Source organism: Hyperolius riggenbachi, chromosome 10 (assembly GCF_040937935.1).
Source record: "Hyperolius riggenbachi isolate aHypRig1 chromosome 10, aHypRig1.pri, whole genome shotgun sequence".
Taxonomy (NCBI): Eukaryota; Metazoa; Chordata; class Amphibia; order Anura; family Hyperoliidae; genus Hyperolius; species Hyperolius riggenbachi.
The window spans coordinates 197,359,845-197,375,718 of record NC_090655.1 but is presented as its reverse complement, the minus strand read 5'-3'; the positions used below and the strand labels follow the sequence as shown (position 1 = coordinate 197,375,718).

The following is a 15,874-nucleotide window of genomic DNA, read 5'->3' as shown; positions in this document are numbered from 1 at the left end:
CAAAATCACTAGCTGGTGAGACCTAAGCTTCCTGTGTAAGCTGCTGCCTGATTTCTGAGGGAATAGCCTGTCATCTGTGACTTGCTTGTGCATGGTTGCAACGATACAGTATCATCCAGGCTGCACAGAAATGTGGACAGAGGAGCACACTATCAGTACTGTACCTGCATTAACTATTGAGACATATGCTTCCTGGACCATCTGTTGCATGATTATTGCATGCAAATCCCTACAAATTGAGCACTGTGCATTAAGATCTAAGTTTAGGCACCGTCTTTGCTCACTTGCTAAAGTATTGAACTGGAAAAATAATCTCCCAATTTTTTACTTAATTAGGATACAGTATTATAGTATACTTTGTGCTTTTTTATGAATATGACAATTTCTGATATAGTACTAACTACTTATATTTGTTTGGATTGGTTTTAAAATAGGAAATACTCCACACCTATAGTGTCAAAAGAAGCAGCAAAAAATGCAGTACATGCACATCAACATACAACAATGGGTTAGCTCACCTCAATTAAGAATGCGGTAAAAACAAGGTTATCAAAGATCATAATTATCATGCACTAACTTGGAATAATGTAGAGAGCAATAGAGCTGTGCTTGCATTTTGTGAACACCTAATGATTACTATGGCTCTCTATGGAAAGTTGTATATAGTTATTAACACCTTATAAAGTGGTGTCAGTACTGGCAATCATCATGCAGGTAATGGTTTCCTGTTAGTTTACATATACACTGCAAATATATAACCTGGGGAGGAGGCAGGATGACTGACCTGTGATTTCTAACATAAACAAAAAACAAAACAAAATTAAAAGCGAGGAAAAAGCAAGACAGGAAAACTAAGAAAAGCAATTAAAAAAAAAAAAAAAATAAAGAGAAAAAAAAAGTTCTTACCTCTTTCAGACCTCGGTTTTTGATATTGAGTTTCTTGGCACTTACAAAATCAAAGAGTTTTCCATATTCCTCCCTGAATTAAAAGGAGAAAAAAGTAATGCCTCAAGTATCACAAAAATATAAGTGGATTTCAAATATAGTGAAAACAAAAGAAGGGTGCTACAGAGCTTAATCCTATCTTAGGCCCATTCACATTAGGGCGATTAGCGAGTGATTCTCGCTAATCGGCGAAGCGCTAGCACAACTGTAGCCACATGGCGGTGATCTCACTGCCGCACCTGCCTCCGATCACTTCGCAATCAACGGCAATCGCAAAATGTGTTGCCTGCAGCATTATCTCACGATTCTCAAGAGATCCCGACACAGTGCTTATAAAAGCGCTGATCGCAATCATTAGAAATCGCGAGAGTGTACAGTGATTTTAATCACAGTAAAATCACTCACACAAAACAGTAGCACTTTCATGTGTCAATGGGCCAATCTGATGCATTAGCGTATTAAAAAAAAAAAACTTAAGACAGTGTCCAGGCTCTGGCTGGTGGCCTGTCGACTCACGTGTTCTTAACCCTCTGGGCGATACAATTGCATCGCCCAGGAGGGGGCGCAGCACTTTTTTTTTTTTTCATTTTTTAAATCATGTAGCGAGCCCAGGGCCACTACGCAGCGGCATCCCCCCACCCACTCCGATCGCCTTTGGCGTTCAGAGTAAGCAGGAAATCCCGTTGAGAACGGGATTTCCTGCTGGGCTTCCCCGGTCGCCATGGCAACGGGGCGGGATGACGTCATGGACGTCGTGACGTCAGAGGGAGTCTCGATCCACCCCTCAGCGCTGCCTGGCACTGATTGGCCAGGCTGCGCAAGGGGTCTTGGGGGGGGCTGCGCGGCACAACGGGTAGCGGTGGATCGGAAGTTACACGCAGCTAGCAAAGTGCTAGCTGCGTGTAACCAAAAAAAATTATGCAAATCGGCAAACCAGGGCCTGAGAAATCCTCCTGCGCGATATACCCCGAGCTCAGCTCGGGATTATCGCCCAGGAGGTTAATATAAAAGTATCCACGGTGGCGTAGTGGTTAGCTCTCTCGCCTTGCAGCGCTGAGTCCCTGGTTCGAATCCCAGCCAGGGCACTATCTGCAAAGAGTTTGTATGTTCTCTCCGTGTCTGCGCGGGTTTCCTCCGGGCACTCCGGTTTCCTCCCACATTCCAAAAACATACAGATAAGTTAATTGACTCCCTCTAAAATTGGCCCTAGACTACAGTACTTACACTTCATAATATAGAAATATGGCAATGGTAGGGATTAGATTGTGAGCTCCTTTGAGGGACAGTTAGTGACAAGATATATATATACACTGTACAGCGCTGCGTAATATGTCGGCGCTATATAAATAATAATAATAATAATAATAATAATAATCCACAGCAGTGTGTAGGCGGGTCACGGTGTCCTCCAACAGCAATGTCAGATCAGCCGGGAGGAGTAAGGCCTGGTGCACACCAGAGTAGTTTTTCTGAGCGTTTTGAGTTTTTTAAATCTGCTGCTAATGTTATCCTATGTGTCTGTGCACACTGGAGCAATGAGGTTTTGTAAAAAAAACAAAAAAAAAAACCATACCATTACATTGGGAAGAGCTTTTGAAACGTCTAGCGCCCAAACGCTAGAGGTTTCAAAAGCTCTTCCCAATGTAATGCTATGGGTTTTTTTTTTTTTACAAAACCTCATTGCTCCAGTGTGCACAGACACATAGGATAACATTAGCAGCAGATTTAAAAACTCAAAACGCTCAGAAAAACTCCTCTGGTGTGCACCAGGCTTAACAGCTTCTGCAACGTGGCAATGTGAAGGTTGTAACGCTGTTCACGTGTTCAGCAGTAATAATGGGCTCGCATGAATCGCAGCCTTAGTATACAGCCATGGTAAAGCAGTTCCAGTTAGTGGTGGACACAGGCTTTGTTTGCAGCTGCGCGTATGGCAATTTTGCCTTAGTATGGTGCAGCTACCTGAAACACCCTCTCATAGAAAAGGCTGCCTCATAAGAAACAGGTGTGGGTGTGGTCACACTCCGGACAGGGGACACAGCTACAAGCTGCTATCGGGGGGACAGGACACAGCTACACATGCCACAATCCAGTCCGGCAGTGGGCACACAGCAACACAATGTCGCCATAACCACTCATATGTTGGGGAGGGGGGACAAAGCCATCACAGCTCGAGTTAGTGACCTGAGTAAAAGCCGAGATCTCCACTTTTGGGGCACTTTTTTGGTCCCAAAAAGTTTATACTCGAGTAAATATAGTACCCAATGATCAAACCTACATTTTGTGGATAATCTTCCGGTGTGTTGCACATTTAAAAATATGCTGACCATGCAATTATCCAGGTAATTTTGGAACTTATCGCACACGCTGTGTAAATAAAGGTTTATGATTTTTGCCATTTGCTTTGGCCACATCCTTTAATGATCAAATGGATCTTATTGTATGCCCCTATGAGGGTGGTTAGTCTAGCATCTACCGTGTTTCCCCAAAATATAAGACTGTGTCTTATATTAATCTTTCCTTCAGAAGATGTGCTAGGGCTTATTTTCGGGGGAGGTCTTATATTTTGTGGGAGGTCATATTTTGTGGGGGTAGCCAAATCCCCTTTAGTATATAGCCAGATTCTTCCTGAATATAGCCAATTCCCCTAGTAGTATATAGCCTGATTCCACCTATATGTAGCCAGATTCCCCCAGGATATATCTAGATCCCCTACTATACAGGCTGATTCCCTCCTCCCTCGCCTGCCCGCCCACTTTACCTCCTCAGTTCCCAGTAAGCACTGTTGTATACAGGAAGTGATCTCTGTTTACTTCCTGTATAAGGCTGCGCGGTTACTGGACTACATGAGCTGACATCACCGCTGGTCTGTGGTTTGAATTAGGCGGGGGGATAAGCAGCAGGGGGATATGGACTTTTTCTTAATGGAGAGGCCCGGGAGCCGACAACCAAAGAAGTAATGTGGACGGGCGGGAACAGAGGAGGTAAAGTGAGTGTAAGTGGGAACTGGGGAGGTAAAGCATGCAAGCAAACGGGAGGGTGAGGGGATCAGGGAGCAGGTACCCAGCGCCGGATGTGTCCCCGCCTGGTCCACTGCCACTAGGTCTTATATTAGGGGAAGGGCTTATATTTTGAGTATACTCGAAATATAAGCTAGGTCTTCTTTTCAGGAGAGGTCTTAAATTCGAGGAAACACGGTAGTATTTAAAAATTAAAGAGTAAACAGAGTGGGAAAATAAATAAATAAAAAAACAACCCAGAGGTGGTTCTATTATTTGAGGTTCCCTTTAAAAAAAACCATGCTAGAGATATGTACAAATAACAGACATCATTTATAAATATATCTGAAAATTACAAAGATATCCACGTACGAACCTTTCAATGCTGCTGAATGTATATTGTGCACCTTGCTTGGTCTCAATTTCAAAGTCGAATGACCTTGTTGTCGTGGTACCACGAGCAAAATTGACACACTGGACCTCATCAAAACGGACGTGGACTGGTGGTTTGTGGACATATATAAAGCCACGTTCCAGAGGATAGAGAAGACCTGAGGTGGCCTTGTAAGAACAGGTGATACACTGGGCTCCAGAGTGCCTAGAAATTGAAAAAGGGGACAACCGTTTTTAATTAAAGAAAATGGCAAACAAAATCAATTATTTATACCCAAGATATTATTCTATTAAAGTGGAAATCCAATCAAACATTAAAAAAAAACCAAAAAAAAAAAAACTTTCAATTATGTGTCAAACATATTAACTTTCAATTATGTATGACACCTGTGCTATAAAACCAATGTAACCCCCAGTTTTACTGCAATTTTGTAAAACCGAGTGCAGTCAATAATTCGAGCTTCCGGGAAGTGTTTCTGACAGCCATTGAAGCTATGGGTTTTATTTCTCCTCAATGTCTTTATTTACCTTAGCTCAAGTCTCTAACTTCTATAGCTTCTTCTATAATATCTTCAGCTTCTGTATCTAATTGCACAAGCTGAATGTGTCTACAGTAAACAATGTCCACACAGCACTCTTGAGACAGGCCTCATTCACATTATGGGCTTGATTCACTAAACCGTGAAAACTAAAATATCACACCTTATCAAAGATATCACATCTTATCAAAGTTAACACGCCTTATCAGAGTAGCACAGAAAGCGCACCGAACCTGCAGGGGCTCAGGGCAGGACGAGTGAAATTGCCAATTAGCAGGCATAAGTTCATAGCACTTGCTATGCTACTCTGATAATACGTGTTAACTAGGATAAGGTGTGATATTTTTGGTAAGGTGTGATATGAGTTATCACGGTTTAGTGAATCAAGCCTTATGCGTGCTGCTTAACATTTAGGGTGCGTACACATCCAATTTTGATTGGACAATTTTACCACCTTCATGCAGTATGAGGGACAACAGATTTTTAATACTATGAACAGTTTGTGTAGGTGAGCTCTCTTACTACATGGAAGTGGTAAAGTTAACGTAACGCGTAAAAATGTAGTTGTTAATGTCCACGATAGCTTCCTGCACCAGCGGGAATGAGTAAAAAGGTATGCATGGCGGCCGGCTGGCTCCCAGTCGGCAAAAACGAAACTAGCTGGCAGCAGGGGACCGGAGGAGCCATGAGTGAATGCGAGGGCACAGGATGGCTGCAGGGGGCTGGTAGATGCCCCAGGTAAGTGAAACTTATGGTTTTTTTTTTTAGTTAAGGTTCCCTTTAAATAAGGCTGCTCCTCTGCTCAGTTTGATTGGAAACCGCCAGGTCTTGCCTCTACAGGCTTGCCGTAAGGCCCGGTTCCTGACAGGCTTACAGAGTTCTTGCATTCAGTATAGAGTGGTAAATCTCAGTATCTGTCTTTAGTTCAGTATTAACACCACCCATTACAATTTAACTTCTTAGTAATTACAAGTACTATTTACTACGAATGTTATTTTCCCTCATTGTTTAGCAAAATCAATATTCTTCATCTTTTTCAATTTATACGATTTGTACATCGAGGGTACCGAAGTCGCTAGGGTTCCCAGCGTCCGCCTTCTGGGTACAACCATCTCTCACGATCTGACCTGGAGGGCAAATACCACCGCAACTCAGAAGAAGGCTCAGCAAAGACTCTTCTTCCTTCGCCAACTAAAGAAGTTTGGTATGGCCCAAGAACTTCTGAGGTCCTTCTACTCTGCGACAATCGAGTCAGTCCTCTGCTCATCCATCCTGGTCTGGTTCGCTGGCTGCACCACCAGTGATAGATACAAACTTCAGAGGGTCATCAGCTCAGCGGAAAGGATCATTGGGAAACCTCTTCCCCCTCTTGATCACATCTACAACACCAGACTGCGTAACAGAGCAATGAAAATTGTGGGTGACCACTCGCACCCTGGTCACGTTTTCTTCAGGCGACTCAAACTAGGTCGGAGGTTCCGGTCCATCCCTGCAAAAACCACTAGGCGTATGAACACTTTTTTCCCTACTGCCATCAGACTCTTGAACTCTGCCCGTTCTTCTGACCCCCCCTGTAGCCGTCTCCAGCCTAACATCTGACCTCGACTGCTTTGTTATCTGCCTTGTTTAGGTCATGCTAGAGTTATCTGCTGTCGCACACTGCTGTCCCTGCTAGACCCAAAATGCTCTACGTCTAACGTTAATGTGCATAAAACGACAATGTGTATTCTCATGTCCTGTTGTACTACTCTTGCTCTGTGTACTTCTCTCTCTGTTGTATAACTCTTCTGTGCCTATCAATGTGTCAAATCCAATTCCGGGCACGGCCCAACCGTGCTTGGCGAAATAAACGAATTCTGATTCTGATTCTGAATTTGCGGGACATTTTTGGTCTTCCTAAAACAGTCATGCAAAATTGTCCTCATAGCTTTTCAGTAGTGGGTATGTATGGCTCCTTCTGACATTCTTTAAAAAAATCTTTAGGTGGTGTTTGCACTCCATAACCCAGGCTACGTACTCCATAACATTTAATTCTCAGGTGAAAGGGGGTGTCTTCCAAAATATTTATGTGCTTAAAGGGACACTTAAGCCAGGAATAAAAAGTCAGTTTTACATTCCTTGGGCTTCTACCAGACCCCTGCAGCCGTCCTGTGCCCTCGCAGTCATTCACAGAGCCTCCGGTCCCCCGCTGCCAGCTAGTTTCGTTTTCGGTGACAGGCCCGACAGGTCTACCCACGTATATTTTTCTTTGCTTTCCCGTCCAGAATAGCGTCCTGCGCAGGACGCTATTGAGGATGGGAAAATGGAGGATACGCGTGGCCAGGCCTGCGCTGGCGCGGAAAGCCTGCCGACTCTCTGTCAGGGCCAGTCAGAGATAACTAAGATAGCTGGCAGCCGGGGGACTGGAGGCTCTGTTGTGAGTGACTGCGAGGGCACGGGACAGCTGGATGGGGCTGGTAGAAGCCTCGGGCAAGTAAAACTGTTTTATTCCTGGCTTAAGTGTCCCTTTAAGACTGTATGCAAAAGTGTTTCTTAATGTGAATTTTTTTCCCCTAAGGGTTTGCACCATATACCTTTACTTATGCCCAAGCTTACTCCTAAGCTTGACATCTACTATAGAGAAATACTGCAAACTGTAATGGGTAAACCTATACGCCTATGAAGTGTTAATCATATTCCAAGTATTTGAACTTTTGCATAGAAATCGGCAGTGTCACATACAGAATTGTTCCATTTTTAAATGAAGACGTGTCTTTTAGCGCTAACAGATCTTTTGGTACCATAACCTCATGGTGTACCAATATTTGGCTGCCACTACCCTCAATGGTCCAATAAACTGTAATGAGAATCAGCTGCTCTATGCAGCACTGACTATATACCAGACTTCTCACAGTCCAAAGAGCAGAACGCAAAAAAAACTTGTTCCCTCATGAAAATGTTCGGTCATGGCATAAGAGATCAGTAAATCAAGTATTATGCTGCCAGTTCAGAGGCTTTCTCATACAAACCTGTTAGAATCCCACAACTAATGACCAAACAAGATTAATTATTTCAGGGTTTTTTTTTTTCATACAACAGATAAAGCTGCAAGGGTGGATATAGGCTACATTATTAAATGCAGAATTACAGCCTGGTGGTGCAAACTAAAAATCCATCTCCCAACTCTTGAAAAGTTATTCTGCCTGACTTGGGCCCAAAGTATTTTCATATGCATGAGTATCACAATTCAAATCCCCTCCTGGGAGTAGTAAAAATATTCCCAATCCATCAGACAGCTTTGTAGTCAGGAACATGCAATTACCATCACTGTAAGAAAAAAGTGGGTTCTGCACAATGCCGCTCCGAATAAAAACACCTAAAAACACACAGCCAGGTTACTGACATGTTTCGGACTCACAATGGTCCTTAATCATAGTAGAATTGTGTCCCACGCCGCCATCCTCCGCCTTCTGCACCTCCGGTACCGGGTCCCATAACTTCAGCCAGTCGCCAGACTGCACTTCTCTTGCACAGACTGGCCGAAGTGACGGGACCCAGTATCGGAGCTGGAGGCAGTGGAGGACGGCGGCGTGGGAGCAATCCAAGCTTATGGGGCTGGAGGAAACCCCAGGTATGTATAAAACTTATGTTTCATCAGTTCTGATTTCCTTTAACATAGCATGGTTAATCTATGAAAGTAGAGGGGAAATTCCAACTGTAGTCCCACTTTAGCATGCTCTAATTTCTGTGGTTCCTGGTAATGAAAATTAAAAGTAGTGGTAAATCAGAGGAAGGTGCATTCTGAAAAAAGCACCACTCTTAATTACAGATGACAGAAACAAAGATGGTATCTAGATATAGAAAATGATGAATGGGAGAGACTGTGAAAAAAACATTCCAAAGCATTGCATTCAAATTCAGATGTGGCACATGGTGTTTGGCAGCATGCCATTTGCTGTGTGACTGACCCTTGAAAGTTTCCGGGTACTGTGATTTTGCGGTTTACAAGTGCCTTCATGACACGACTAACCATCTCGTACAGACAACCAGACATGTTTTTCGTCAGCTTTCCTTCAAAGCGCTTCTCAACCTCATCTCTAGAAAAGAAAACGAGAGAAAACACGTACAAAAAAATTAAAAAAAAATTATACAGTCAAAAATTCTTACTACACTACAGTCTTCACATCTAATTTAAATAGAAACTAGTGAAAAACGAGTTAGATTTTTTTTTACTACAATATTTATCTATACATTATTTAGTCAGTGTTTGTCCATTGCAAAATATTTCCTCTCCCTGATTTACAATCTGAAATTTATCACAGGTGGCGACATCTTTAATCCGCTTCCCATTCATCATCTAAGGCAGCGGTTCTCAAACGTTTCTAGGCGAGGGCACCACTTGGCACACAGGAAGCTGAAAGGTGGTGAATTCACCATTTGTCAGCTACTTCCGTGCACCAGCCAGGTGCAGTACTCCCCTCTAAGCAGGCATTGAACCTCCTCTGCCCCACCCCCTTATTTTATGAAGGACTCTCTTATGTGAGGTGTCCAGTCCAGGTAGGCAGTGACCCCCCTCTAATTAGGCAGCATCCCTCAAGTTAGCTAGTCACCCCCACTAGGTAGTATCTCCACTCCAGGTAGCCAGTGATCCTCTCCCCCACCAGGTCATCAGCATCTATCTCTTACCAGTCCAAGCTTTGTCCTATCCATCAGCCACAAAGTGTACCACCCCTTGTCTTCCTCCCGCTACTCCCTGCTGCTGGTTGAAGAGCCAGGGAAGGGAGCACTTTCCATGAGTTGTGCTGTGCTGTCGCAGCACCCCTGGGAACTGCTCATGGCGCACCAGATTGTAATGGCACCAACCAACTATGAGAGACACTGATCTAAGGTCAAGGGTGTGAGAAGTACCTGCAGCAAAGCATGCAGTTATGACATTGCGTAGCTGCATGACCCAACTCCCTACTGACCTTTAGTACAGACGTTTTCCTTCAAATCTGCTGATACAATTTAGCATTCTGTGTTTCTTAAACTATGCCAAGAGATCTTGGTTCAGATACATCAAGTCCAAACTACAGTACAATAACCACCCTCACAGATGTGACCAGAACACAGCATTTGTCTTTCAACCAGCATCCACTTTGAGAAAAGTGCAAATGCAACCTGCTGTGCTCTACCAGTCCCCTGCTGAATTGGATTCAGATATGTAGCAAAACATGTTTGTTCGTGTTTGATTCAGCAATAAATACCAATCCTACTGCAAAAGATAAACTCTACCAGTTTTCTCCCCAGGATCTTTTAGCCAGGTGTTCCACCCGGCTAATTTTGGTGAGCACCCGGCTGCCATCGGCTCCTCTCCTCCTCCTATGCTGTAAGTATAACTGCGCCGGCCCTGCATTCCCCAGTCTCGCCCCACCCGGCTACTATTTCATGCCATCCAGCAGGAAAAAAAATTCTGGGGAGAACACCGTCTACAATAGTGTAATACTACCTGCAACTTGAACCCATTAGCAGCCAAATAAAGAAACTTTATTTGGCTGCAGGGCCGAATTTTTTCTGCCACTGGGGAAAAGCGCCTTTCCAAGCCTGGCAGGCTCGGCAGGGTAGAGTGGCGGCAGGGTGGTTTCATAATTTCACAAGATAACCAGAACCAGGCAGTAACTGCAGAAGCAGCAATAGTGGGATCATATGAGCAACTTACTCATTTCCCATACTGAGGACCGAAGTCTCTCAGGCTACTATAGCCACGGCAACAATGTGGAGGGCATGGAAGAAAACAAGAGCCCCCCCCCTCCAGATAGCAAATAGTTATGGGGGAACCCTCAACTTCCACACTTCCTTACATTTCAGACTTAAAGGGACTCCGAGCAGTGCAGAAACTATGGAAAGATGCATATCATTTTAAAGCTCTCTTTCTCCTCTTTCCAGTGATATATAAACCGCCACCCTAGGCCTTTTAGTTTTCGCTATTTTCGCGATTGAAATTGCTGCTGCTGCGATTTCGACCGCGAAAATAGAGAAAACTAAAAGGCGTAGGGCGACGATTTAGGGGTCGCCAGAAAGAGAGCTTTAAAATGATATCCATCTTTCCACAGTTACATTGTATTACACAGGGCGACTTTTTCTCAAAGTCAGCAGCTCCATTCAGCAGAAAAAGTCGCCCTGTGTAATACAATGTAACTATGGAAAGATGGATATCATTTTAAAGCTCTCTTTCTCCTCTTTCCGACGACCCCTAAATCGTCGCCCTACGCCTTTTAGTTTTCTCGATTTATATATCATTGGAAAGAGGAGAAAGAGAGCTTTAAAATGATATGCATCTTTCCATAGTTTCTGCACTGATTCGGATCCGGATACCCAGATATCCGATCCAGGTCGGATATCCGATTTCAAAATTTTCCAATCGGACATCCGACCCTAGTATCCGGGCAAATTCGGATATCCGGATAGAAAAACTGGAAGTGGCCTTTAAACCGTTTTTTAGGGTATAAGAGACATGTAGCATCATTATTTTGTAAAGGGGAACACTATTGATAATGTGTGGACTTAACACCCCCCCCCCCCCAAAAAAGGCTGTCAATTAACATTAGGCCTAGGTTCCAGACAGCGGTCGTGCAGCCCACATTGTGTCCAAAGCCCAACCGCACAACTGGGACATGGCAGTTTTCAGCCAAGACACCTCCAAAAAATTACGCAGCAATTGTGTTTTGGGGTCAATATAGGTGGCATCAGTGGCCTGTGGCACCCTGGCCTGGCGGTGGGAGATGCACAGGCAGCAGGAGCAGGGAAATGCAGCAGCAGGTGTAATGTGTGCCAGGAGCATGCGGGACGTGGCACGCTGCAATTGGCACTCATCACGTGTCACTTGCCACGTGGCACTTGCCATCACTAACTGTCACACAAATGACATCAAGCTAACGTGACACGCGCCAAGTGCCACACGACACGTGCCAAGTGACAGTCAGACAGCAGAGGAGAAGACACTAGTGCACACTAACTGTCACACTGCCACTGCTCACAGCACAGCAGTTCTGTAGAAAGCTAACTCAGTATACTACTACTCTAACTACTAGCAATGACTGCAGTACTACAGTACTAACTACACAAACACAGTAATCCTATCCCCTAATCTTTAACCTAACCTATACCTAAGGCTAATAGCTGGCCAGCAGGCAGAAGCTGGCCTGGTCTGTGCACAGCGCACACACACATAGCAGCTGCCTGCAGCACACACTGACTGTCACACAAATGACATCAAGCTAATTAATGATTTTCAATAGTGTAGTGATAGTGAACAGCCTTCGGTTTATCACTGCTAGGCCAGCAGCACTGGAGCACACACTGACATCAATCAAGCTAATTAACGATTTAACAATAGTGTAGTGATAGTAGTGAAGGGGTTAATCACTGAACAGCTTTAGGTTTATAACTGTGTACAGCCCTTGCTAGCCCACCAGCACTGGAGCATGTCTCCCAGTGAGCATTCAGCAAGCTAAGACGATATGTCTCATCATGGCAGCCCTTCTTATTATACAGGGGGGCTGGCCAGTGTCCCTTTCTGTGATTGGGTACCAGGGTTTAGGCTGGGAGCCCTCCGATTGGCTCAATGAGGTCAGGTGGGGCTGGCCAGGGTTCCCCTCTGTGATTGGATGCTAGGGCTTCTGCTGGGAGCCCTCTGATTGGCTCCAGGATGTCAACTCATTAGTTACAGTATTTCGGATCCGGATATCCGCGTTATGCGCCCAAATATCTGCAGATAGCTAGCCGGATTTAAAAAAAAAAATCCGGAATCCGAATCGGATAGCGGAAAAAAGTTCGGATATCTGGGTTACCCGGATATCCGGAATCCTGATGAGCAGCCCCTGAATGGTAACACTATATTTACATTCGATTAACGACAATATAATCTTCCAAACCGTCCATCCTGTCAATTTAGAGTCCTTTGGACATCCTAACATCAAGGGAGCAACCCAACTGCTGATGGATGACTTCCTTAGACCAGAGTTAGGACAGAGCTGCCCCCTACAAGTAAGAAGCCCGGTTTCTCAGGCTGCCTTTACCAATTTGACAGTAAACTTATTTTCACACATAACGAGGTAACCTGTGATCTCTCCCTAGTTTGGTTACACTTTCAATCTCTAAACGTTCTACCCCTGCGTCCATGCAGAACAAGCAGAGACTGCTGCATAAATACTCACTCATTCATATTGAGCGTCAAACTGATTTCTTCATCTTTGGCGAAGAGGAGGATCAGAAAGTGATATCGAGTTTGTCCTTGTTTAATAGGAGGGTCCAGACTAATCTGTACAAGGTAAAGAGATGCATACATTTTTGTTTAAAAAAATCTATGGATTTTGCAATGGTTACATTTCTTTCTATATTACAATAAACACTGCAAAAATGGAAAAACAAATAACCAATTTGAACCCTGGTCTCCCATGTCAGAGGCGGTGCCCTTAACCAGTACACTATCCAGCCACCATTTAATTCACTAGGGAAGCTTATACGTGAGTATTTATGGTAAGCTAAAAAGTAAAGCACAAGATATTCCATACCAAAAGCAAGAAGGAAGGGAAACGCCACAGGCAGCAAAGATTTTTGAATTGTGGAACAGAAACTACGTTATGGACCCTCATGGACCATCAAGTGTACACTTGCTTTTGGTATACACCGAGGTCGTGCGAGCAATCCTACCGAGACCTGACACCGGCATTATCCCTGGTAAAGGTACCGAGGTCACATCTCCTTGGAATCCTATCTGCAGCTTGATATTCCATACCATACTGACACAGCTGTCAGGCGGTGTAGTAGGAAGAGAGTTCATCCATATATGACAGACCAAATCTATTTGGAGTGCCTCTGGAGTCATGTTAGTTTGCTCATTGGAGGGCTTCATTTATTAAACCGGACCATATTTTGAACTTAAGTCAATTGTGATTTAAAAAAAAAAAAAAAAAAAAAAAAAAAAAGTATTCATTTTTTGCTGATTAACGAAAAAAAAACCATTGTCTAATACACTAAACATTTCCTTCAAAGCTGACCTAAAGCCAGGACTTCTTCTCTGGTCTAAAAGATAAGCAATAGCATAACCACCTTTACAGAAAAACATTTCTTAGTTACAGCCCACAGAACTCCTACTGAGATGCTGCAGTGTAATTACGGCCTGGTTTCACGGGAGCACAGAAATGGTTAAACATTAGCTCAAATTACAGTGGGTCATTACTAGCAGATAAGGGAGAATTAGACAGCCTGTTATCTCTAAATACACACAGGGTAGATTTCTCTGTGTTTTCCTTCTCTCCAGTGGAAGAGTTTAGGTCCTCTTTAAGTTGAATATAAAAATGGATATGCAGATTACACTGAACACAATTTACCAACTTACCACAAAGAACATCTGCCTTTGGTCCTTGTGTGGAAGAAGGAAAAGACGCAGCACAGTTGTGTATGGAATTTTATAGTCAAATGTTTTTCCGTGCAGGTGAAGGAATGTGGGGTATATACGGATGTCATAGCGACCACGTGGTGTAAGACACTGCAATTCCCGGAAGATGCAAACTGCATCACCTGTGGCTTGGATCACATCTGCCTTAGAAAGGACATTTTGAGCAAAGGCCTGGAAAAAAAGAAAATCGTAATCACAAAAGGCATCATTGTAAAAGCGTTAGACAAAAACGTTGACCTGTAATCAGAAGATCAATTTCAGTGTGTTTTTAAAATGGCACTTGGAAATGCTTTATTGAACCTTACATGGATAGGACTTTGAAATACATAATTCAAACCCCTTTTATTTCAAGTAGGCAGTGAAGAATGAAGATGAACTCTACTTGTCCCTATTTCAAACCTGTTATCATTTGCAGCGAAGAATGACACCAAATTATAGCTCACTTCTGGGAAGTTTAAGTAAACCTGAGTTGGCAAATAAAAAGATTTTACACTTACCCGGGGCTTCCTCCAGGCCCTTGAGCACCAGTGTATCCCTCGCCATCCTCCAGAGTGCCTCTGTTCGCCTGGTATCGGTCCTGGTAACTGGCTCAACTGTGCTCGTTTGCGCATGTGCGGAGCCGCCGCACATGTGCAGAAAAGCCCGACTTGCGCAGCGGAGCCAAATACCGGGACCGATACCAGGCAAATGGAGGCACTCTGGAGGATGGCGAGGGATACACAGGTGCTCAAGGGCCTGGAGGAAGCCCTGGGTAAGTGGAAAATCTTTATTTGCCCATCTCAGGTACACTTTAAGAATAGAAAGGAGAAAGAAAAAAAAACCACAGTACTTCGCAGAATACATCTAAAAACAGAAACTGCCACATTTACCTCTACGGGGTCACCACCATCATCCTGTGATGGAGGAACATAGAAGCGAATTTCCATGAGGGAGACGTCCGAATCATCATTTTGGTGGAATTCAAGAGTTACCTCATTCTTCCCTGTGGTGCACTGAGAAACGTTACTGAGCGGTAGCTCAAAGGCCGGCTGTTCCCCAATATCAAATGTGAGGAGCTGCCCTACAAAAGGACAAAACACAAAACAAATGAGGCAGGGATTAAAGAGGACCAGGGTAGCTCCATTAAGAAACTGAACCAAAAGGGAAAGTTTGCCAGTGTGGAAAACAACAGACAAATACAACTAAAACCCGTTAATGCATCAGACTACAGTATATTACTTCTTGTGCAACTTCTTATTATTACTTCCAATGGAATTGTCCTGCTAGTCATTTTAACATTTGAGGACATCCCACAAACCCCATCTCTTTTTGCATGGTTCACAATCCAACGTCCTTACCACAGTCTCGGGACAAATTTTATATGAATTCAATTAACATCAAGTATGTTACTGTAGGAGGAAACAGAGAACATAAAAACGTCATGCAACTTCACTGCAACAAGGATTAATCAATGAGATGCAAATAATTTTGTGGTTACACAACTTGAAAATGGACCATTTGATTCAACCGAAAGATTTGATTGGTTAATTTCCAAGCTGCATAAAAAAAATGTACATAATCCAGCATTAACTAAGAATTATTTG

General features: G+C 43.7%; 1 protein-coding gene across 1 annotated transcript in view; it reads right to left on the bottom strand.

Moving 5' to 3' along the window:
- SSRP1 (structure specific recognition protein 1) overlaps positions 1-15,874 on the bottom strand; it is a 47,652-nt gene that overhangs the window by 14,328 nt on the left and 17,450 nt on the right. The window contains exons 4-9 of the mRNA XM_068255582.1: positions 15,161-15,351; positions 14,232-14,462; positions 13,048-13,151; positions 8,821-8,949; positions 4,318-4,539; positions 907-979 (exon numbers count right to left, since the gene is read on the bottom strand). Coding sequence (XP_068111683.1) covers positions 907-979; positions 4,318-4,539; positions 8,821-8,949; positions 13,048-13,151; positions 14,232-14,462; positions 15,161-15,351 — 950 coding nt within the window. The remainder of the gene's footprint in view (positions 1-906; positions 980-4,317; positions 4,540-8,820; positions 8,950-13,047; positions 13,152-14,231; positions 14,463-15,160; positions 15,352-15,874) is intronic.